We start from the raw sequence: 23432 nt of genomic DNA, 5'->3' as shown, positions 1-23432 counted from the left end.
ATTATTTTGCGTGGGTTGTATTAGCAACATCAATGGATTACACACACATAATAATATAACACAATGAGTTCTGGTTCCTCCAGAAATGTCCTGTACCTCGGGCCTAAAAAGAGTCCAGCCCGGTAAAGGAGTTCAGTGAACTTAAGTGACTTTTGTCACGCAATGTTTGTCCGTTCATTCCGTGTAGCGTAAACCCAGTATTAAATCATACAATCAATATAACAATTTTACCACAGAACTTTAAAGCGTATCAGCTCTTACTAAGTCCTCAACTACATCTAACTACATAAATCATCACCGTATACATCATATCAAAACAAATGAAATACCGTATACAAAAAAGGTGGTAGTCGGTCAGTCAGACAATCCGCCAATAGATCTCCAGCGGAGAAAGGCCACGAAGAATGGAGAGGTGTAGTCCACGGACGCAAAGAGTGGATCCGATCCTGGGTAAACTCTCTCAGGCTACAAAACACACGTTTAACAGCAACAAAACAACCGGAATAGAGAAGCTTCGGGAACACATCCTCAGTCACGTCTCCATCACAACCCCCACCTTTGCGCAGCTGATGCTGGCTATTTAATTGGGAATTAAAGGGAAAGCACCCTATTGGAAGGAGAAGCACTGAGACTGCTCAAAATAATTCAGGGCCGTCACAAGGTGTTCTAAAACTTTTGAATGGTAGTGTAGGTATATAATGTATGTATAATACTTATATTTTACTTCATACTTTAATGTGAAGATGTGTTTGTTGATGTTGTTTCAGATGCCTTCCAGGATGTCAGATCTGCCAGCAGTTGGTGAGGTGAGTCTTTGGCCCTATTCTGATCTCTCAGCCAGACGTGAGCCCAGTCCTTGACTCAAGACCCTGGGACCTCCTCAATTCAACCAACCTCTTCTAAAATACTGTACTGACATAAACAATAACTGGTATTAAAGTTCTGTGTGGAAGTGTCACCTAGTCTCTATTGCACTCCACGCCTATGGTTCTTCACTGTATGTAGTGCTGTATCAGTGGCAGTCGGTGCCATTTTAAGATGAGGAAGGACGATTTTTTTACTATATTTTTATGAGCATGCCGTTATTTCTGTTACAGCATATTTGATGACTGTCATTTATAATCACCCAACTCAATGTAACATCGTTTAGGTTACTACATGATAGTCCAATAGTTGCAAACGAGAGTTTCTATTGGACAAATGAATGTATGTGTATCCCCGTTTCGTTACGTTTGCTCCAGTTTAAGAAAGTTTTTCGGCGGAATGAATACACCCCTGATCACACGCAAATACAGTTAACTTTCATAGCAGCCACATACAAACAGCATGATCACTTTGCTTGTTAATTCCTTCTCAAATCTATGTGCTTTCTTCATCTCACCTTTCCCCTTCATTTGTGGGCTTCAGTGCACAACACATCAGCTGTCTGTGACCAGGCGAAAAAACCTTTCCATGCCAAACCTTTATATCATAACCGCTAACCTCTACATATAGCCTACGTCGTTGTCACCATATTAGCCAATATCAGTCAACATAGCTACTAGATCTAACGTGTTAGTAAACCCGCTACAGTCATGCAGTACAGTTAGCAAGCAGTTTAGCAGTTACACCGGCGGGCCCCGGTGGCAATAAATTTATAAAGCTTACCCTGACTTGGAAAAGTTCCAGTGTTGAATAGCCATACCCAGCTAGCTAACATGGCATCCCTCTCTGTTTGAGCCAGGTGTTTTGAGTAGGCTAAACTAGCTAGCTGCATTCGCTAGCTAAAGTAAGCGAAAGTAAAAAATATAAAATGAATATAGTTTGTTCTCTCGATCTCTCTGGCTTCTCCTTCATTTTAAAATACATTTAATTGTTCATAACTGTTCAACTATTGTCTTTCTCTCTCTTTGAGTCAACTACTCACCACATTTTAAGCAGTGCTAGCTAGCAGTAGCTTATTCTTTCAGTACTAGTCATTATCTGATCCTTTGATTGGGTGGACTATATTTCAGTTCAAGCTGCAAGAGCTCTGATAGGTTGGAGGAAGTCCTCCGGAAGTTGTCATAATTACTGTGTAAGTCTATGGAAGGAAGTGAGAACCTTGATAATCCTAGGTTTTGTATTAAAGTCAATGTACTCTGAGGACGGAAACTAGCTGTCCTCCGGCTACACCATGGTGCTACACTACAGAGTTCTGCTGAGGCTACTGTAGACCTTCATCGCAAAACCGTGTGTTTTAATCAATTATTTTGTGACACGTGAATATATTTAGTATATTTTTATCTAAAAAGGATAACATTACTATTATTATTTTTTATTCACTGAGGATGGTCCTTCCCTTTCTCCTCTAAGGAGCCTCCACTGTACTGTATATAGTACTCCACTGTATATTACTGTGTATATAGTACTCCACTGTATAGTACTGTATATAATACTCCACTGTATATAGTACTCCACTGTATAGTACTGTATATAGTACTCCACTGTAAAGTTCTGTGTATATAGTACTCCACTGTATATTACTGTGTATATAGTACTCCACTGTATATTACTGTGTGTATATAGTAATCCACTGTATAGTACTGTATATAATACTCCACTGTATATTATTGTGTATATAATACTCCACTGTAAAGTATTGTGTGTATATAGTACTCCACTTTATATAGTACCCCACTGTATATAGTACAGTACTACACCCCGGTCCTGAAAAGAAACCATTACCTTCCAGGCTTTGTGTGTCAGGAGGAACACATCATCTCTCTGAGAGAGGGTGTAGCAGGACCTAGACTGCCCTGTGTGTGTGTCACTTGATAGAAATGTAGAGGGGTAAAGTTGATGATTCATATGGGGCTCTGATTTGTCTGTGTGTAAAATAATATTTATCTCTGTGTCTCCCCCCCACCCCCCCTTCCTCTAGATGCTGCTGTGGTCGGCTGGTACGGCAGCATGCTGGGTTTACAGCCAGCCTGGCCATGAAGTACTCAGACGTGAACTTGGGTGGGGGGGCAGAGGGTGGGGTGCAGCCGGAGTTGGAGGAGTGGGCTGTGGACAAACACACACAGGAGAGCCCTACAGACGCTTACGGCATCGTTAACTTCCAGGGAGGGTCGCACTCTTACAGAGCCAAGGTAGGGTGGAGAGAAGCTTACGCACGCACGCACGCACGCGCACTCTCTCACATCTCCATGGTGGACCTCACAGAGATAGACACTCTCTAAGCGCTTAGCTCAACAAATCAAACCAGTGTCTCAGTCACATTGTCTCTGGCCATCGCCACCAGCTCCAAAGGTATACATTATAAGACATCCTTTGACCTGGCCTAGCATTCTGGAAACTCTTCCCTGAGCTGAGCAGCCTAGCCTGTCTAGTCTGCCTCCATAGCCAGTATGTGAGTCCCAAATGGCATCATATTCCCTATATAGTGCACTACATTTGACCATGGCCCATTGTGCTCTGGTCAAAACTAGTCCCAAATGGCATCATATTCCCTATATAGTGCACTACATTTGACCATGGCCCATTGTGCTCTGGTCAAAACTAGTGCACTATGTAGGTAAAAGGGTGACATTTGGGATGCTGACACCTATACAACACCTAGGAAAACACTTTTACCTCAGACTAACTTACTTACTTAGGCCTGTGTATTACTTGCAAAACATACGCAATGTTTTTGATGAGTCACCTCCATCCCTTTTGGGCTAAACTAAGTGTTTATTGTTAGTTATTCTACATGTAGTAGGTGAATATAATCACACAACGCCATTTAGTCTACTATTTTAGAAACAGCAGTGACTGTAATACGGGCAAATCCCCCTGTTAAAACTCCAGGTTTATTATGCCTTGGAACAAGAGAAGGGGTTGTGTGGCTGTGAGACTGAGAATATCCTTTACGGTACGTTCAGGACCGCTTTCCACGGCCCAGATTGACACATTTAATGGTGACGATGTATCAAGCATGTCCATGTAGGTCTGGGAAATCCACCCTCAAAGACCCCAGTGTTGACATTGGAACATCATTAATAATCATCTTAAGCTTGAGTTCAAACTTTAAAATTAAAGAGGGGTGTATTTTGAAAGGACTGCAACATTTAGTTTGTACAAGAGAAGTTCAAACCCTCCAATCTCTCCTTTCCTCCCCTCCTCTCCACTCCTCTCCTGTCCCCAGTATGTGCGTCTGTCCCATGACAGCAGGCCAGAGAGCATCCTGAGGCTGATGCTGAATGAGTGGCAGATGGAGCTTCCTAAGATCCTCATCTCTGTCCACGGAGGCATCCAGAACTTTGACCTGCACCCCCGAATCAAACAGGTGGTGGGGAAGGGCCTGATTAAAGCTGCTGTCACCACCGGGGCATGGATCCTGACAGGAGGGGTTAACACAGGTGATACACATACTCTCACACACAGTGACTTCCTGTTCTTATTAGGTAAAAGACACACAAGTCGGGTGTTCTGTCTTAGCAGAGTTGTGTGTCTCCATCCCAGCGCTACTGGGACCTATATACTGTGTTTAACTCATTATGGAGACCTAATGATAATGGTTGACTCCTTACTTAATGACAGTGTTTAACTGATTACCTAGTGGGTTAATTAACCAGACTGGTGTTTATTCTGACTGGTCCTGATAGTAACACTCAGCTACAGCAGACTGGTTGTCCAGACAACTACACTAGTCTGTTTTGATCCATTACTTGGTGTTGATTGGTTGTATTTTAACCCCTGACCGCCAGGTGTTGCCAAACATGTGGGTGATGCGTTGAAGGAACACTGTTCTAGATCGTCAAGGAAGATCTGTACAATTGGAGTCGCTCCCTGGGGCGTCATTGAGAACCGCAATGACCTCATCGGGAGAGACGTGAGGAACACACACTCACACACACAAAAGTTTGTTTTTTACTATCCTTGTGGGGACCAAACAATTGATTAAAATCCTATTTTCCCTAACCTTTAACCTCTAAACCTAACTCTCAAACCTAAAATAGCCTTTTACCCCGTGAGGACCGGAGAAATGTCCTTTTCCTTGTTTTACTATCCTTGTGAGGACTTCTGGATAGTGAAACCAAAACACAAACAAGCACATCACAATACCTATTTACCCAGTATTTATTTTAAGTGGTCAAAAATATCTGCTGTCCAGTCTGAGTAAAGTGTGTGTGTATGTTCCAGGTTGTAGCCCCCTACCAGACGTTGCTGAACCCCCTGTCTAAGCTCAACGTGTTGAACAACCTCCACTCCCACTTCCTGCTGGTGGATGATGGGACGGTGGGGAAGTACGGAGCTGAGGTCCAACTACGCCGCGAGCTGGAAAAACACATCAAACTGCAGAGGATACACGCACGTAAGAGACACACACACACACACACACACACACACACACACACACACACGATAAACACATCCAACTGCAGAGGATACACGGACGTAAGAGACACACACACACACGATAAACACATCCAACTGCAGAGGATACACGCGCGTAAGAGACACACACACACACACACACACACACACACACACACACACGATAAACACATCCAACTGCAGAGGATACACGGACGTAAGAGACACACACACACACACACACACACACGATAAACACATCCAACTGCAGAGGATACACGCACGTAAGAGACACACACACACACACACACACACACACACACACACACACACACACATCCAACTGCAGAGGATACACGCACGTAAGAGACACACACACACACACGATAAACACATCAAACTGCAGAGGATACTTTAGCAATAAGGCATGAGAATCGTGGATTATAGTGAATTACACACAATTCTGGGCTGTAGTTAGGCACAGTGGGAAGCTGCGTGCCGGGAAACAACCCTTGACTCTGTTATTCATGATCATCTACAGGTTTGAGTCTGTTATTCATGATCATCTACAGGTTTGAGTCTGTTATTCATGATCATCTACAGGTTTGAGTCTGTTATTCATGATCATCTACAGGTTTGAGTCTGTTATTCATGATCATCTACAGGTTTGAGTCTGTTATTCATGATCATCTACAGGTTTGAGTCTGTTATTCATGATCGTCTACAGGTTTGAGTCTGTTATTCATGATCGTCTACAGGTTTGAGTCTGTTATTCATGATCGTCTACAGGTTTGAGTGCCTTATTGCTTATATAAAATGATGTTTAACATGTTTTCATAAAACAAAAAAATGAGTACATTCATTTTATTAATCTTTCCACCCAATTATAGTGTCTGGACAAACCCCAGTTGTGTGTTCTATTTATGTGGTTGCTTGCCAAAAACAAATTTTTTTGTTTGTTTTATTGGCACATTAGCTAGCCAAGTGGACTGGTCGTCCGTTCTAATTGATAAAGGTTACTATGCAGGCTAGCAATTTTTCCTTTTCTAGCTAAGCAACTAAAGCTAACACAATCACACCAAGCAGCTGGAATGACAGCAAACTAGCTACATTTTTGTTTGTTTCACCTTTGTTTATATTGCCATTTCTTTGGATATATCCATAATAATTATGCTGATGCATGAACCCGCCCATTAGACAGGATTAGGTGGTTGCCTAGGGCGGCAGATTGATGAGGGAGGCATTTTACGAGCTAAACTGACCAGGAATCACCTCCAACAACACATAACGCCTCACATAATTCTGCCCAAAAACAATGAAAACGTATCTCGCCCAATGGCATACGGGCTATTTAGGTGAGTGTTGATACCACCCCATGATAAGGAGTGCCCACTTTGCCAAAGTCAGGGTTGCAAAATATTTAGCTTGTCCATTCCCAGCATGCCTCTCCAGGGTGCTGTTGGAGATGAGCAGAACGGCGGTGCTCCACCAACACTCAAGTCACATAACATGAATCATGTAGCCTATAGTAGAAAGAGTAGTAACCTGTGGTTTTTCTGTTGTCTACAGACTGGAGACCATATTTATGACAATGTTATGAGACAGACACTTTTTTTTACATCAAGCACGTCTCTTTGACCAAATAGCCCTATTAAATAAAAATACAATTCAATATCCTAAAACCAGGATGTGTCCAAATAAAATGGACAATATGGAATTAAATTAGGCTTCTCACGACTGCTGTCTGGGAGTTTCACTCCGTGGGCTAAATGGTCATGAATCAATTGTAGGCCTATTTGTCCATTTTTTTTTACGAGCTGATCATAGCAAAGAAGAAAATACTTCTGTATTTCCGGCTGTATAAACACACGGATTCTCACTGAAATGGACTCATAACTCCTGATAATCTTGGGTATCTCATATGCAGATCTTAAATAGACAAAATGATTAGTCTTCCGCCTTGGTCAGGAATCCGGATTAGGCTAATAAAATGCTACTACCTGTTTTACAATCAGTAGTACATGGATGGGCATTCATAAAATTGCATTGTGGGCTGTCACTGTAGGCTACACTATTCTAGTTTTTCTGGGATAGGAGGAGGGCGGTAATTTTTTCTCGCCTAGGGCGGCAGAACGGCCAGGACTGGGCCTGCCTGAATTCACCTGGCTCAGAGAAGCTGTCTGTCTCGTCCAGACACGTTCAGTCTCATTTTGCACGTTGAAGGTTGCATTCCAACATTGTTGCAGAGATTGGAGAGACAGACTGCAGGGTTTAGACAAACCCCCACTGTTGCAAACCAAATGTTAGGCTAGAAACATGGGGAAATAATGTCAAGATGCTGTTTCCGGTAGAGAGAAAGGTTTGGAATAGCCTGGCTGGGCTGTGGGACAGCGAATGCGCAGTGATAATTCAAATTGAACTGTTAACAAGCATTACCTGAGGATTATCGTAAATAAATAATGACTATCAACCAATTAGCATCCAGGATCCAAACGTAACGTTTTATAATTATTATTTCCACCCCAGGCGTCTTCTCTGCGGCTGTGTGTTGAGAGTACTTTAACACCTGAAGGCAATATCTAAGAATAATGGTCAGGTCCAAAATTATTGGCACCCTTGATAAAGATTAGCAAAAGAAGTCTATCAGTCAGTGTCTACTGTAGTTGCTGTATCTCCGCCTTTTCTGTCTCTGTGTGGTGCTTCTAAGTGCCAGTGTGTGACAGAGGCAGTTACCAGAGACCGGCTATTATCACAATAACCTTAGATCCCCTATTATTAAAATAGCCTAGGCAGACACCCATACAGAATGCACACCCACTGTTATTATGGTGTGGCAGTCTGCTGACCTGCTGAAACACCCTCTTAAAATGGAGCTTTAAGACCTGTCACATGTCTCTCTGTTAACCCTTTACTGCTTTCCTGTTGTCATCACAAACAGAGACCAATAGAATACAGCATCTCGATGAACATACAGTGTTAATATTTGAGATGTTTCCAATGTTCTTAACAGCATATTTAGTAATCTTCTGGCTTTCTCTCTCTTTCTCTGTCCTTTCTTTCTCCCTCCCCCCCAGGAATTGGTCAGGGTGTTCCTGTGGTAGCGTTGATATTTGAGGGGGGTCCCAATGTAATTCTGACAGTGTTGGAGTACCTTCAGGAGACTCCACCTGTTCCTGTGGTGGTCTGTGAGGGGACTGGGCGTGCTGCTGACATGCTGGCCTATGTCCACAAACAGACTGAGGAGGGGGGGTGAGACACACATTCTTCTAACAGATTGCATCACATATAATGGGGTTCCACAGGGTTCTGTGCTAGGACCGTTACTTAGAGGAATGATCGTGGATGTAACTTCCTTTAACCCTTCAGGGGTCTACCTGACGGTGTGGAGATAGAAATCATCGCTACGATCAAAAAGACGTTCAACTTCAGCCACAGCGATGCTATACACCTCTTCCAGACCCTTATGGAATGTATGAAGAGCAAAGAACTGGTAAACACATGGTTAACTCACAGTGAATACATGGAAATCTATTCCACATTAGGTAACTGATGCAAGCAGTAGAATCAGATTTTAAAAAACAAATAAAAATACACCTTATGGAACAGCGGGGACTGTGAAGAGACACACACACACACATACAGGCACAGACACATACACATAAGACACACACGTACACATGGATGTTGTTTTGTAAATATGTGATAGTGGACTAAATGTATTGGGTAAAGTGTTCTGAAATGTAATGTCATGTAATATTTCAAATTGTATATAACTGCCTTCCTGGACCCCAGGATGAGTAGCTGCTGCCTTGGCAACAGCTAATGGGGATCCTTAACAAATACTGAATGAATTTTAAGAAAAAGCTGAATCCTACAATGCATACTGTGTCGTCTGTTCATAGTCTGATTAATATAATGATACTGATGACGCTTATCGTTTTTCATAAATACCAGAACGTATTGCATTACTTTAGATTTTTTAATGACCATGTGGGTTTTTCTCCCTCTCTCCTTCCTCTGAACGACAGATCACTGTGTTTCATATCGGCTCTGAGGACCACCAGGATATCGATGTGGCCATACTGAGGGCATTACTGAAAGGTGTGTTGGGTAACTTCATCTCAGTGTCCTGTTGTTTGACTGACAGAAGATCTGTGCCCATGACTCCCCTCTGACCTAGAGAAAGGGAGAGGGCAAATGAAAAGATCCCAATAATAAAACAAACAGAAGGGCGAGACAGTGGGTTGTGTAACCAAAGTTTTCATTTTGAAACTGATACTATAGATATGTTTTGAGAAGTCAACACTCTCCTCCCTCCGTCTGTCTGTCTCTCTCGTCCTGCTCTCTCCCTCTACTCCTGAGCTCTCCTACTATCTATCTCTCTCTTGTCCTGAGCTCTCTCTTGTCCTACTCTCTCGCTATCTCTCTCGTCCTCTGTTTCTCTCACTATCTCTTGTCCTGCCGCTCTCGCGCTCTTTCTCTCGCTCTCTCACTTGCTCTCTTTTGGGGTTTCCCTGTGGGTCTCAGAGGGGCTTATTGCTAGACACTCCGAGACCCCATTCTCACAACACATAAAGCTGTCCTCTTCTCACTTTTCTCTGTTCTATTCTATCCGATCTGGCTCTAACACAGAGGGCAAGAGAGCTCTGAAAGGATAGGTATTCACATGAACTAGTCTGTCCCTGTGTATTCAGTAGTTGTCTGTCATTGAATAAGAAGTTCAGACAAATGCAGGAATGTGTTCAAAGTCCGCCCCACGCAGCTTGTCTACCAGCTATGTAGATCCCGTAGTAGAGGAACCAGTCCAGTCAGTTAAGAGTTCAGGACATTCTGACTGAGCATAATAGATCCCCAGCCAGCAGGAAAATATAAGCCTGTCAAACCAGCATTAGTCTTGGTCAACCAGTAACAAATCCTCAATAGAAGGCCTCAATAGCTCATTCGACCCTAAAGGATACATACACAAGCATATGGAAATACCTTTAAAATAGCTGTCCAGTGTTTCCAGATTTCTATGAAATATGACCTACACTGCTCAAAAAAATAAAGGGAACACTAAAATAACACATCCTAGATCTGAATGAATTAAATATTCTTATTAAATACTTTTTTCTTTACATAGTTGAATGTGCTGACAACAAAATCACACAAAAATTATCAATGGAAATCAAATTTATCAACCCATGGAGGTCTGGATTTGGAGTCACACTCAAAATTAAAGTGGAAAACCACACTACAGGCTGATCCAACTTTGATGTAATGTCCTTAAAACAAGTCAAAATGAGTCTCAGTAGTGTGTGTGGCCTCCACGTGCCTGTATGACCTCCCTACAACGCCTGGGCATGCTCCTGATGAGGTGGCGGATGGTCTCCTGAGGGATCTCCTCCCAGACCTGGACTAAAGCATCCACGAACTCCTGGACAGTCTGTGGTGCAACGTGGCGTTGGTGGATGGAGCGAGGCATGATGTCCCAGATGTGCTCAATTGGATTCAGGTCTGGGGAACGGGCGGGCCAGTCCATAGCGTCAATGCCTTCCTCTTAGCCACATCAGCTAATGAGCCAGCTCGGTGATAATGAGAAGTCTCCTCTATGAGGAAATATGAGACGTGTCCTCTATGAGGAAATGGTCTGTTTGAAATACAACTTTGAGGTGGTGTTTTTGAAGAGGTTGTTTTTTCCTGTATTTTATGCTTTGGTCACATGAGTATATATAGGAAGAGTATGATTTGTGTTAGAGTTAACAGATTATGAGCTGTTAAACGTGAGATTTTCTTTGGACAGTTACTTTAAGATGTCGTCCATAAACATATCAGATGAACCGTAAGGTTACAGAGACATGTTTGTAAATATGGAAATGTCCCGTCTCCCACATCAGGATTTACAACTTGAACTTTAAACTTTACCAAAAGGAAATCCTGTAGATTAGAGTGTACATTGGATCCCATGTTAGGAAATGGTTCTGTGTAAAACAGTAGTGGTGATTTAGTATGGTAATTCATCTGTATTATTCTGTATGGTTGTTTCTGTATTGTCCTTCCCCAGCCCTGTTCTCTAAATCCTGCTGCTAAGTCAACAGGAAACACACAATTAATGTGGCTTTGCCTAGCAATTAGTTTGTGTGTGTGCTTACGCTGCTGCTACTCTGTTTATTATATATCCTGATACCTAGTCACTTCTAACCCTATCCACATGTACATACTACAAACTACCTGGTACCCCTGCACATTGACTCAGTACTGGTACTCCTCGTATATAGCCTCGTTAATGTGTTTGTTACTATTTCCTTTTTATTTAGCTAATATTTGTCTTTTTATCTCTGCATTGTTGGGAACGGGCTCGTAGGTGAGCATTTTCCTGTAAAGTCTACACCTGTTGTATTTGACGCATGTGACCAATAACATGTGATTTGTGTGCTGCTCCTCCAGGCACCAATGAGTCTGCGTTTGACCAGCTGGTTCTGACTCTGGCCTGGGACCGGGTGGACATCGCCAAGAACCATGTGTTTGTCTACGGACAGCAGCTACTGGTACGTCTATCTGTGGCTGGCTGGCTCTCTTCGGCTCTTTCTCTGACTGGCTGGCTCTCTCTGTTTATGTGGCGGTCTGTCTGTGTGGCTGGCTTTCTGTCTGTCTGTGTGGCTGGCTTTCTGTCTGTCTGTGTGGCTGGCTTTCTGTCTGTCTGTGTGGCTGGCTTTCTGTCTGTCTTTGTGGCTGGCTTTCTGTCTGTCTGTGTGGCTGGCTTTCTGTCTGTCTGTGTGGCTGGCTCTCTGTCTGTCTGTCTGTGTGGCTGGCTCTCTGTCTGTCTGTCTGTGTGGCTGGCTCTCTGTCTGTCTGTCTGTGTGGCTGGCTCTCTGTCTGTCTGTCTGTGTGGCTGGCTGGCTCTCTGGCTGTCTGTGTGGCTGGCTCTCTGGCTGTCTGTGTGGCTGGCTCTCTGTCTGTCTGTGTGGCTGGCTCTCTGTCTGTCTGTCTGTGTGGCTGGCTGTCTGTCTGTCTGTCAAGACTGCATCTATTATGAACGTGCTGTTCATCAGTATCAGCCTAAATGGAATAAATGTAATTTAAACCCCAAATATCTCCTAAGCTAGCCACTCCAGAGTCAGTGGTCCTATATGACCCAAGGGACAGGCTACAGGAAGACTGTTTATTTTGACTAATCTGAACTGGTCTGGTGTATTTATTCATTGTTAGTGCAGTCAATGTTGGATCCATGTTGAGGTGTGTGTGTGTGTGCGCAGGTGGGTTCGTTGGAGCAGGCCATGCTGGATGCCTTAGTGATGGACCGTGTGGAGTTTGTGAAGCTCCTGATTGAGAATGGAGTTAGCATGCACAGGTTCCTTACCATTACACGGCTGGAGGAGCTATACAACACGGTAACACACACAGCTCACCAATTTCACACACATACATGTAATGATGCTCCACAGGGCTCTATGCTGGTACCATTTACTGTTCTCATCACACGTGCAACTTCTCAATTCTAACGTTTGATTCGTATTCTGTCAAAATCATTTCTAAACGGTCTGTTTATCCATGGTCCTGCTGGGCATGGTGTTTTTATCTGTGTCGCTTCTGTTCCAGAAACAGTCCCCTACCAATCCCACGCTCTTCAACCTCGTAAGGGATGTCAAACAGGTGCATCTTTGACTTCTTGTCAACCATTGATTGTCAAAGTTTGAATTAATTTGAACAATAGTAATTGATGATGATGATGGTGTTGTTGATTAGTATGGCTCACTATGACTCTAATTGTTTCCAGGGTAATCTCCCCCCTAACTACAAGATGACCTTAATTGACATTGGCCTGGTGATAGAGTACCTGATGGGCGGGACTTACAGGTGCAACTACACCAGGAAACGCTTCAGGATCATCTACAACAATCTCCATGGCAACAGCAGGGTAAGGGTTAACGGTTAGTGTTAAGGGTTGAAGATAAAAGGTTAAAACGTCAGTTCGCTTCAGGGTCAAGGGTTAAAGTCATTGTTCACACAGGTTATTTTGATCTTTGACTGATTGATTCATTTAGAGTAATGGTGAAAGTAAACTGTTCTCTATCTTTTTCTCTGTCTCTCTCCAGAGGTCAGGTCGCCACTCTGCAGGGCCTGGGTCCCACCTGAGGAAGAGCCAAGAGTCGTTCAGTATCCAGGCCGACAAGAAGGAGAAGACCAGGCACAACCACTTCATCAAGACTGCACAGCCATACAAACCCAAGGTACACACACACACACGCACAACATGGAGAGTCATATTTGAGAACACACTGTGACTTGTGTGATGGCAAGAAACAGCCTGTCCACTGATGACCTTGTGGAAATCTATACCAATGTAATCTGACCATGCCTGGAGTATGACAGTGTGTTGCTGGTAGGCTGCACAAAGATGCAGCAAGCTGCACTGGATAAGGTACAGGAAAGGACAAGCAAGATAATAACAAACAGAGACATCCCACTGACCCTTCCACCACTACAGCCATGGAGAGAGCAAGCAGCAGTAAGATTGATCACTGACATGCACCAACCTGACCACCGTCTACAGGATCTCCTACCACAGAGAAGGGGAGAGTACTGGCAGAGTCCTCCGCAACCAGAACCAACTGTCCAGCATCAACGCAAGGAAAAATGGGCTGAAAAATTCTACCATTGACATCTGCCATCAGACTTTTTAATAACAAAATGTGTCACTTTAAACTGTCATTTCTTTTTTTATTTAATGTAGTATCTTGTTTTTGAAGTATTGTCTGAATGTAACTGTGCATTCTGCATTACTCTTGTTGACTGCGAGCATGAATGAAATAAATCAATCAAATCACTACAAACCCAAGGTGTGTACACACCCACAGAACCGAGCCATCAGATTATTCAAATCGCCCTCTTGACGCCCACCCCTCTCCCTCTTAGTTGGAGTCGGCGACAGACCAGTCCAAGAAAAAAGCCAAGGAGGAGATTGTTGACATCGATGACCCAGAGACACGCAGGTTCCCGTACCCGTTCAATGAGCTGCTGATGTGGGCCGTCCTGATGAATAGGCAGAAGATGTCTCTGTTCTTCTGGCAGCATGGGGAGGAAAGCATGGCCAAGGCCCTGGTGGCCTGTAAACTCTGTCGCTCCATGGGCTATGAGGCCAAGAAGAGTGACGTGGTCGACGACACCTCCCAGGAACTCAAGGACTACTCCAAGTATGACACATTACACACCAAATAACTAGGACACTTCAATCCTCACTAATACTCAAGACTACTATAATATGTGACAGATTACATACTAATACTTTAAGTACTCCAAGTATGATGCATTACTACTAGTAGTCACTAATACTCAAGGCTACTTGAAGTATGAGTATTACTGAGTATTAGTATGTGATGTATCAGACTATTTTTGTGAGTGAAGTGACCATGAGGAGCTGTGTTGTGGTGACTGATGAGGATGTTCATGATGGTGTTTTCAGTGAGTTTGATACCGTGGTATGTGTGTGTCATGTTCAGAGGGATGATGTCTGGACTAATGTAAGGTTGATGATGATTATTATTTCATAGTGAATTTGGCACCCTAGCAGTGGACCTCCTGGAGCAGTCATTCAGACAGGATGAAACCATGGCGATGAAACTGCTGACCTACGAACTGAAGAACTGGAGTAACAGCACCTGTCTGAAGCTGGCCGTGTCGTCGCGGTTACGACCCTTTGTGGCTCACACCTGTACCCAGCTGCTGCTGTCAGACATGTGGATGGGACGACTCAACATGAGGAAGAACTCCTGGTACAAGGTGACACTGCCCAGCAATGCAGTGTGTGTATATATATATATATATATACACACACACACACACACACACACACACACACACACACACACACACACACACACACACACACACACACACACACACTTGGATGGTTTGAGTAAACATATACAATAAATACATTTAAAAACTAAATATAATAATGTATATATCTCTAGGTGATCCTCAGTATCCTGGTCCCTCCTGAGTAAACATAAATAAACATATACAATAAATACATTTAAAAACTAAATATAATAATGTATATATCTCTAGGTGATTCTCATTATCCTGGTCCCTCCTGAGTAAACATATACAATAAATACATTTAAAAACTAAATATAATAATGTATATATCTCTAGGTGATCCTCAGTATCCTGGTCCCTCCTGAGTAAACATAAATAAACATATACAATAAATACATTTAAAAACTAAATATAATAATGTATATATCTCTAGGTGATCCTCAGTATCCTGGTGCCTCCTGCAATCCTCCTGTTGGAGTACAAGACAAAGGCAGAGATGTCCCACATCCCTCAGAGTCAGGACGCCCATCAGATGACCATGGAGGACAGCGAACACAACTTCCATAACACCACCGACAACATACAGATGGTCAGAATCAATATGACAGAGTTCATCTCATCTGTTTTCTTTTCTTATCTTACTGTGTCTGTTCTGGCAAGTACACTGGTGCTACTGGTATTCTGATGATCCTGGGATTTAGCTATGAGGGTCCTGGGGTTTAGCTATGAGGGGAAGCTATGATGATCCCGGGGTTTAGCTATGAGGGGAAGCTATGATGATCCCGGGGTTTAGCTATGAGGGGAAGCTATGATTATCCCGGGGTTTAGCTATGAGGGGAAGCTATGAGGGTCCTGGGATTTAGCTATGAGGGGAAGCTATGAGGGTCCTGGGATTTAGCTATGAGGGGAAGCTATGATGGTCCTGGGGTTTAGCTATGAGGGGTAGCTATGAGGGTCCTGGGATTTAGCTATGAGGGGAAGCTATGCTGATCCTGGGGTTTAGCTATGAGGGGAAGCTATGCTGATCCCGGGGTTTAGCTATGAGGGGAAGCTATGCTGTTCCCGGGGTTTAGCTATGAGGGGAAGATATGCTGGTCCCGGGGTTTAGCTATGAGGGGTAGCTATGAGGGTCCTGGGATTTAGCTATGAGGAGAAGCTATGATGATCCCGGGGTTTAGCTATGAGGGGAAGCTATGAGGGTCCCGGGATTTAGCTATGAGGGGAAGCTATGATGGTCCTGGGGTTTAGCTATGAGGGGTAGCTATGAGGGTCCTGGGATTTAGCTATGAGGAGAAGCTATGATGATCCCGGGGTTTAGCTATGAGGGGAAGCTATGAGGGTCCTGGGATTTAGCTATGAGGGGAAGCTATGATGGTCCTGGGGTTTAGCTATGAGGGGAAGCTATGAGGGTCCTGGGATTTAGCTATGAGGGGAAGCTATGATGATCCCGGGGTTTAGCTATGAGGGTCCTGGGATTTAGCTATGAGGGGTAGCTATATGAGAGAGAGGGTTGGACTGCAGTGCTCTCTTCATTCATGGTTTCTTAATTTCTGGTGCTGTGGTCTGTTTTCAGTCTGCATGTATATATATGGACATATACATGTCTATACAGTCTATTAAAGAGGCGTTATTAAACATTATTCTTCTCCAGGATGTGTTCCAGGAGGCGAAGGCGGATGACAACGTGGAGGTGAAGGATGAGGCGGAGACACAGGTCCGCTCCCGAAGACTTCCTCTAACCAGGAAGTTCTACGCCTTCTACCACGCCCCCATCGTCAAATTCTGGTTCAACACGGTATGAATCCCTAGCCCCTGGCTCTACCCCCTCCATGTGAGCTGACTAGCAGACACTCTGGGCCCTACTATGTTTAATGGTACAGCAGAGTTCTGACTACCAAGGTTTTCCCTGTGGAGCCGCTAAGCAGCTTAAATGGAAGGGATGTTTCCTTTCTCCTCCTGGGATATTTCCTGTATCCTGCCCAGTGTGTGTGTGTGGATGAGTTCATTTTGAATCGCATTGTGTCCCGGGTGGGTGGAGATTTCCCTTTTTAGAAAGAATATAATTGTCTAAAACTGAGCACCACTTGCCCAGTGTGTGTACTCTGAGACCAGGGAGGGCTGACATGAAACGTGTTCATGTTGAGAGGACCGAGGGAGGCTGGGGCGTGTGTGTACTTTTCCAGAGCTCTACCTCCCACACCCTGCATACTTCACACACACACACGTACCCTCAGGTGGTGTTCCAGGTGCCCTGGCTTCATTTGCATGTCCCGATAGCATCAGTAGAACAGTCCTTAACATAACTATATCTGCTGTACCCAGATCAATGCTCATCTACCCCACAATCAACATCAACATAATTATGCTGCCTGCCACACAATGATCCATCTCTCACTGCATGTCTGTCACATCATGATCTCTGCCTCCACATAATAACCCTGCCTGCCCCCGTCAGCACTGATCCCCACACTGATCAGTCTCAGTTTAGTCACGGCCCTCCAACAGCCACACACACCCTACCTAACCCCCGGGCCATAGTTAGAATGACTGATGTCTAGGGTGGGGGGGGGGTCTGTATAATGGCTGAGAGGTGTTGTTGAATGCTGTAGTTTCCTTCACTTCATGCTTCGCTAGTCAGGCTCACAGTGTTCACCTCTAAAAAGACCTGGGGGTATGTCACAAAGCAGGAACAAAGTAGGACTGCTGATATAGGATCAGTTTAGCCTTTTAGGTCATAATGACCCCTACAGATCAGACTTTTTCAAACCTCTCCTCTAACGGCCCTAAACTAGCACACCGGTTTTACCTGGTCGAGGGCTTGATGATAAGTTAACTAGTTGATTCGGGTGTGCTAGTTCTGGAATAGTTCAAATACATGGAATATCTGGGGGTCTCTGAGAAAAGGTTTGAGAAGGGTTGATATAGATTTTAAATAAATAAGATTATATGGACGGGGGGGGGACACTTTTTAAATATGGGCCCTGGGCATTGTCTTGGACAAGGGTTTAGTAACAATAAAGAAGCATTTTCAATCAGCTTTACGCTTACCTGGTTCTTTCTGTATTATTGTGTGTGTGTGTTACCAGTATCGATACTGGTATCACAATACTACAATACCAGTATCACAATACTACAATACCAAAACAAGCACAAAGCAGACTTCACTCTGTGGTGCTGTTGTACAACCGTGCGTGCTATTGATTGCTAAATAAACAAATGTGACTCAGTGACAACATAAGGCAGTTCTTTTCCAACATTAGGACTGTTTTCCTCAAGTAATTAAGTCTGCTTCATTTTTCCTTTCCTTCCTTACTTCCTAGTATCGCGGTACTGGTATCTTGATAACCCTAATTTAAGGTGTATGTGTGTGGTGTGTGTCTCCTGGCTAGCTGATGTACGTTTGTGGGTCTGTATAATAGCCTGTGTATGGTATGTAAATGTGTGTGTTGTGGGTCAATATAATAGCCTGTGTATGGTATGTAAAGGTGTGTGTTGTGGGTCAATATAATAGCCTGTGTATGGTATGTAAAGGTGTGTGTTGTGGGTCTGTATAATAGCCTGTGTAAAGGTGTGTGTGTGTGTGTGTGTGTGTGTGTGTGTGTGTGTGTGTGCGTTTTCCCCTGGATAGCTGGCGTACCTGGGTTTTCTGATGCTTTACTCGTTTGTCGTTCTGGTCCGGATGCCCGAGTTTCCGTCTCCTCAAGAGTGGGTGGTCATCCTCTACATATTTACCTCCGCCATTGAGAAGATACGAGAGGTACGCTAATGCTGCTCCCTGCTCTCTACATCAATAGGGTTATGTTCCAATTGGCACCGTATTTGCTATATAGTGCACTGCTTTTGCCATTTGGATTGGACCCTATGACTGTATGAGAAGGACAAGACACTTACCCAGCTATCTTTGTCTCTCAGAGGATTCAATACCATTTAGTTTAGTTCAATTTGCTTTAAACAAGCTCATTCTTCTAGGTGACAGTTTAAACAGAGAAGTACTGAGTCCACATTCACGTTGATAGAATATGTTTCCATTGTTGATTTGATTTGAGCTCTCAGGTCACTGGATGCACTCATGTCCTATTGTCTGTTCTGTATCTTTCTTTGCAGATGTTTATGTCTGAAGCTGGGAAGATTAGCCAGAAGGTTAAAGTCTGGTTCAGTGACTATTTTAACCTCTCAGACTTCCTGGCTATTGTCACCTTCTTTGTGGGCTTTGGATTGAGGATCGGAGGAGAGGATGTGCTTGTCCCAGGCCGGACTGTGTATTGCTTGAATATCATCTTCTGGTACGTGAGACTCCTAGATATTCTGGCAGTCAACCAGCAAGCAGGACCGTATGTGATGATGATCGGTAAAATGGTGAGTGTTCTTTTTTTCCCCTAATGCTTTACTAATCCAAATTCGTTCTTCAACTGTGTCAAATCAAATTGTATTTGTCACATGCACCAAATACAACAGTGAAATGCTGAATACAACCTTACAGTGAAATGCTTACATACGAGCCCTTAATCAACAATGCTTTAAGAAGTTAAGAAGAAAAATGGATAAGTAGAAAAAAAGGAAATTCAAGTAACAAATAATTAAACGGCAGCAGTGAAATAACAACAGCGAGGCTTTATACAGGGAGTACCAATACAGAGTCAATGTGGAGGCTTTATACAGGGAGTACCAATACAGAGTCAATGTGGAGGCTTTATACAGGGAGTACCAATACAGAGTCAATGTGGAGGCTTTATACAGGGGGTACCGGTACAGAGTCAATGTGGAGGCTTTATACAGGGGGTAACAGTACAGAGTCAATGTGGAGGCATTATACAGGGGGTAACAGTACAGAGTCAATGTGGAGCCTTTATACAGGGGTACCGGTACAGAGTCAATGTGGAGCCTTTATACAGGGGGTACCGGTAATGAGTCAATGGGCACCGGTTAATTGAGGTAATAAACAAAAAAAGAAACATCATCGCACTGTCAACTGCTTTTATTTTCAGAAAACTTAACATGTATAAATATTTGTATGAACATAAGATTCAATAACTGAGACATAAACTGAACAAGTTCCACAGACATGTGACTAACAGAAATTGAGTAATGTGTCCCTGAACAAAGGGGTGGTCAAAATGAAAAGTAACAGTCAGTATCTGGTGTGGCCACCAGCTGCATTTAGTACTGCAGTGCATCTCCTCCTCACCAGAGTTGCCAGTTCTTGCTGTGAGATGTTACCCCACTCTTCCACCAAGGCACCTGCAAGTTCCCAGACATTTCTGGGGGGAATGTCCCTCACCCTCCGATCCAACAGGTTCCAGACTTGCTCAATGGGATTGAGATCCGGGCTCTTCGCTGGCCATGGCAGAACACTGACATTTCTGTCCTGCATGAAATCACACACAGAACGAGCAGTGTGGTTGGTGGCATTGTCATGCTGGAGGGTCATTTCAGGATGAGCCTGCAGGAAGAGTACCACATGAGGAGGATGTCTTCCCTGTAACGCACAGCGTTGAGATTGCCTGCAATGACAACAAGCTCAGTCCGATGATGCTGTGACACACCGCCCCAGACCATGACGGACCCTCCACCTCCAAATCGATCCCGCTCCAGAGTACAGGCCTCGGTGTAACACTCATTCCTTCGACGATAAACGCAAATCCGACCATCACCCCTGGTGAGACAAAACCGTGACTCGTCAGTGACAATCACTTTTTGCCAGGCCTATCTGGTCCAGCGACAGTGGGTTTGTGCCCGTAGGTGACGTTGTTGCCGATGTCTGGTGAGGACCTTCCTTACAACAGACCTACAAGCCCTCAGTCCAGCCTATTGCGGACAGTCTGAGCACTAATGGAAGGATTGTGTGTTCCTGGTGTAACTCGGACAGTTGTTGTTGCCATCCTGTACCTGTCCCGCAGGTGTGATGTTCGGATGTACCGATCCTGTGCAGGTGTTGTTACACGTGGTCTGTCACTGCGAGGACGATCAGATGTCGGTCCTGTCTCCCTGTAGCTCTGTCTTAGGCGTCTCATAGTACCGACATTGCAATTTATTGCCCTGGCCACATCTGTAGTCCTCATGCCTCCTTGCAGCATGCCTAAGGCACGATGAGCAGGGACCCGGGGCATCTTTCTTTTGGTGTTTTTCAGTCAGTAGAAAGGCCACTTTTAGTGTCCTAAGTTTTTATAACTGTGACCTTAATTGCCTACCGTCTGTAAGTTGTTAGTGTCTTAACGACTGTTCCACAGGCGCTTGTTCATTAATTGTTTATGGTTCATTGAACAAGCATGGGAAACAGTGTTTAAACCTTTACAATGAAGATCTGTGAAGGGTCCTGAAAAGGGACGTTTCTTTTTTTTATGTGCATGTAGGTAGAGTTAAAGTGCCTGTGCATAGATTATAAACTGAGAGTAGCAGCAGCATAAAGAGGGGTCTGGGTAGCCCTTTGATTAGCTGTTCAGGAGTCTTATGGCTTGGTGGGGGAAGCTGTTAAGAAGCCTTTTGGACCTCGACCTGGCGCTCCGGTACCGCTTGCCGTGCGGTAGCAGAGAGAACAGTCGACTAGGGTGGCTGGCGTTTCAATGCTAACATTTCAATTTATATCTAAATGTTTTATATATCAGGGATTATGTACATCAACATATTTTATATAGTGATGATAATGTCAATATTTATTACAATGGAGTTGTCAATTCAATTGTCTATTACGATTACATTTATATTATGTATAGAGCTGACAATGTACAGGTAACTGCCAAAATAAAGAAAACACCAACATAGAGACATTGAACACTAGTCACTTTAACACTTTACATACTGTTTTTATCCACTTTTAGAGCCCTGCACAGGCATTCATCTGAAGTCCAAACCCTACCCATGCTCGTGACGTTCAGGCCTTACAAGCCCGATTTGCTTCTGCCAAATTAAGAGCCGGCCCTGCCCAAAACCAGAAATAACTTCTTCCGTTTAGTAAATCCCTTAGCTGCTCGTCTCTGTCACTCACTCCCTGCGCAAATCTCACTCTGCATGTACTCTAAGTATCCATAGCAACGGCTCCACTTGGGCTGCTCTGCTCAATGAAGAGAACAGTTAGCTGCTTTTCATCACTCTAAACTCTGACAAACCTCAAGAAACAGTATTTTCTCTGAAATAATATAATGTAGTATATATTTGACAAGGTTGAAGCACTTCTGACACCATGTTATGATCTTAGTCAGATATGACTGTGCTGCGTAGCAGAGCACGAGCAAATGGCTCAGCTTCAAAAGGTTAGTGATCAATTTAGTGAGAGGAGCTCTACCCATTTTATATGTACAGTGGGGCAAAAAAAGTATTTAGTCAGCCACCAATTGTGCAAGTTCTCCCACTTAAAAAGATGAGGCCTGTAATTTTCATCATAGGCACACTTCAACTATGACAGACAAAATGAGAAGAAAAAAATCCAGAAAATCACATTTTACGATTTTTTATGAATTTATTTGCAAATTATGGTAGAAAATAAGTATTTGTTCACCTACAAACAAGCAAGATTTCTGGCTCTCACAGACCTGTAACTTCTTTAAGAGGGTACTCTGTCCTCCACTCGTTATCTGTATTAATGGCACCTGTTTGAACTTGTTATCAGTATAAAAGACACCTGTCCACAACCTCAAACTGTCACACTCCAAACTCCACTATGGCCAAGACCAAAGAGCTGTCAAAGGACACCAGAAACAAAATTGGAGACCTGCACCAGGCTGGGAAGACTGAATCTGCAATAGGTAAGCAGCTTGGTTTGAAGAAATCAACTGTGGGAGCAATTATTAGGAAATGGAAGACATACAAGACCACTGATAATCTCCTTCGATCTGGGGCTCCACACAAGATCTCACCCCGTGGGGTCAAAATGATCACAAGAACAGTGAGCAAAAATCCCAGAACCACACAGGGGGACCTAGTGAATGACCTGCAGAGAGCTGGGACCAAAGTAACAAAACCTACCATCAGTAACACACTACGCCGCCAGGGACTCAAATCCTGCAGTGCCAGACGTGTCCCCCTGCTTAAGCCAGTACATGTCCAGGCCCTTCTGAAGTTTGCTAGAGAGCATTTGGATGATCCAGAAGAAGATTGGGAGAATGTCATATGGTCAGATGAAACCAAAATATAACTTTTTGGTAAAAACTCAACTCGTCGTGTTTGGAGGACAAAGAATGCTGAGTTGCATCCAAAGACCACCATACCTACTGTGAAGCATGGGGGTGGAAACATCATGCTTTGGGGCTGTTTTTCTGCAAAGGGACCAGGACGACTGATCCGTGTAAAGGAAAGAATGAATGGGGCCATGTATC

At 43.8% G+C, this 23432-nt stretch overlaps 1 protein-coding gene across 2 annotated transcripts in view; it reads left to right on the top strand.

Annotated features, from left to right (window-relative positions):
• LOC110513022 (transient receptor potential cation channel subfamily M member 7) overlaps positions 1-23432 on the top strand; it is a 94202-nt gene that overhangs the window by 32107 nt on the left and 38663 nt on the right. For both annotated transcript variants that reach the window (XM_090222671.1, XM_090222670.1), the window contains exons 3-21: positions 768-806; positions 2903-3113; positions 4151-4364; positions 4713-4837; positions 5149-5320; positions 8397-8571; positions 8689-8812; positions 9351-9423; positions 11749-11849; positions 12558-12692; positions 12901-12954; positions 13079-13219; positions 13398-13532; positions 14218-14495; positions 14853-15081; positions 15557-15712; positions 16775-16918; positions 18752-18880; positions 19228-19479. In XM_090222671.1, the coding sequence (XP_090078797.1) occupies positions 768-806; positions 2903-3113; positions 4151-4364; positions 4713-4837; positions 5149-5320; positions 8397-8571; positions 8689-8812; positions 9351-9423; positions 11749-11849; positions 12558-12692; positions 12901-12954; positions 13079-13219; positions 13398-13532; positions 14218-14495; positions 14853-15081; positions 15557-15712; positions 16775-16918; positions 18752-18880; positions 19228-19479 (2887 nt within the window). The remainder of the gene's footprint in view (positions 1-767; positions 807-2902; positions 3114-4150; positions 4365-4712; positions 4838-5148; positions 5321-8396; positions 8572-8688; positions 8813-9350; positions 9424-11748; positions 11850-12557; positions 12693-12900; positions 12955-13078; positions 13220-13397; positions 13533-14217; positions 14496-14852; positions 15082-15556; positions 15713-16774; positions 16919-18751; positions 18881-19227; positions 19480-23432) is intronic.

Source organism: Oncorhynchus mykiss, chromosome 26 (genome assembly GCF_057628025.1).
Source record: "Oncorhynchus mykiss isolate SJ-2025 chromosome 26, ASM5762802v1, whole genome shotgun sequence".
Classification (NCBI taxonomy): Eukaryota; Metazoa; Chordata; class Actinopteri; order Salmoniformes; family Salmonidae; genus Oncorhynchus; species Oncorhynchus mykiss.
This window is presented reverse-complemented; position numbering and strand designations above follow the sequence as displayed.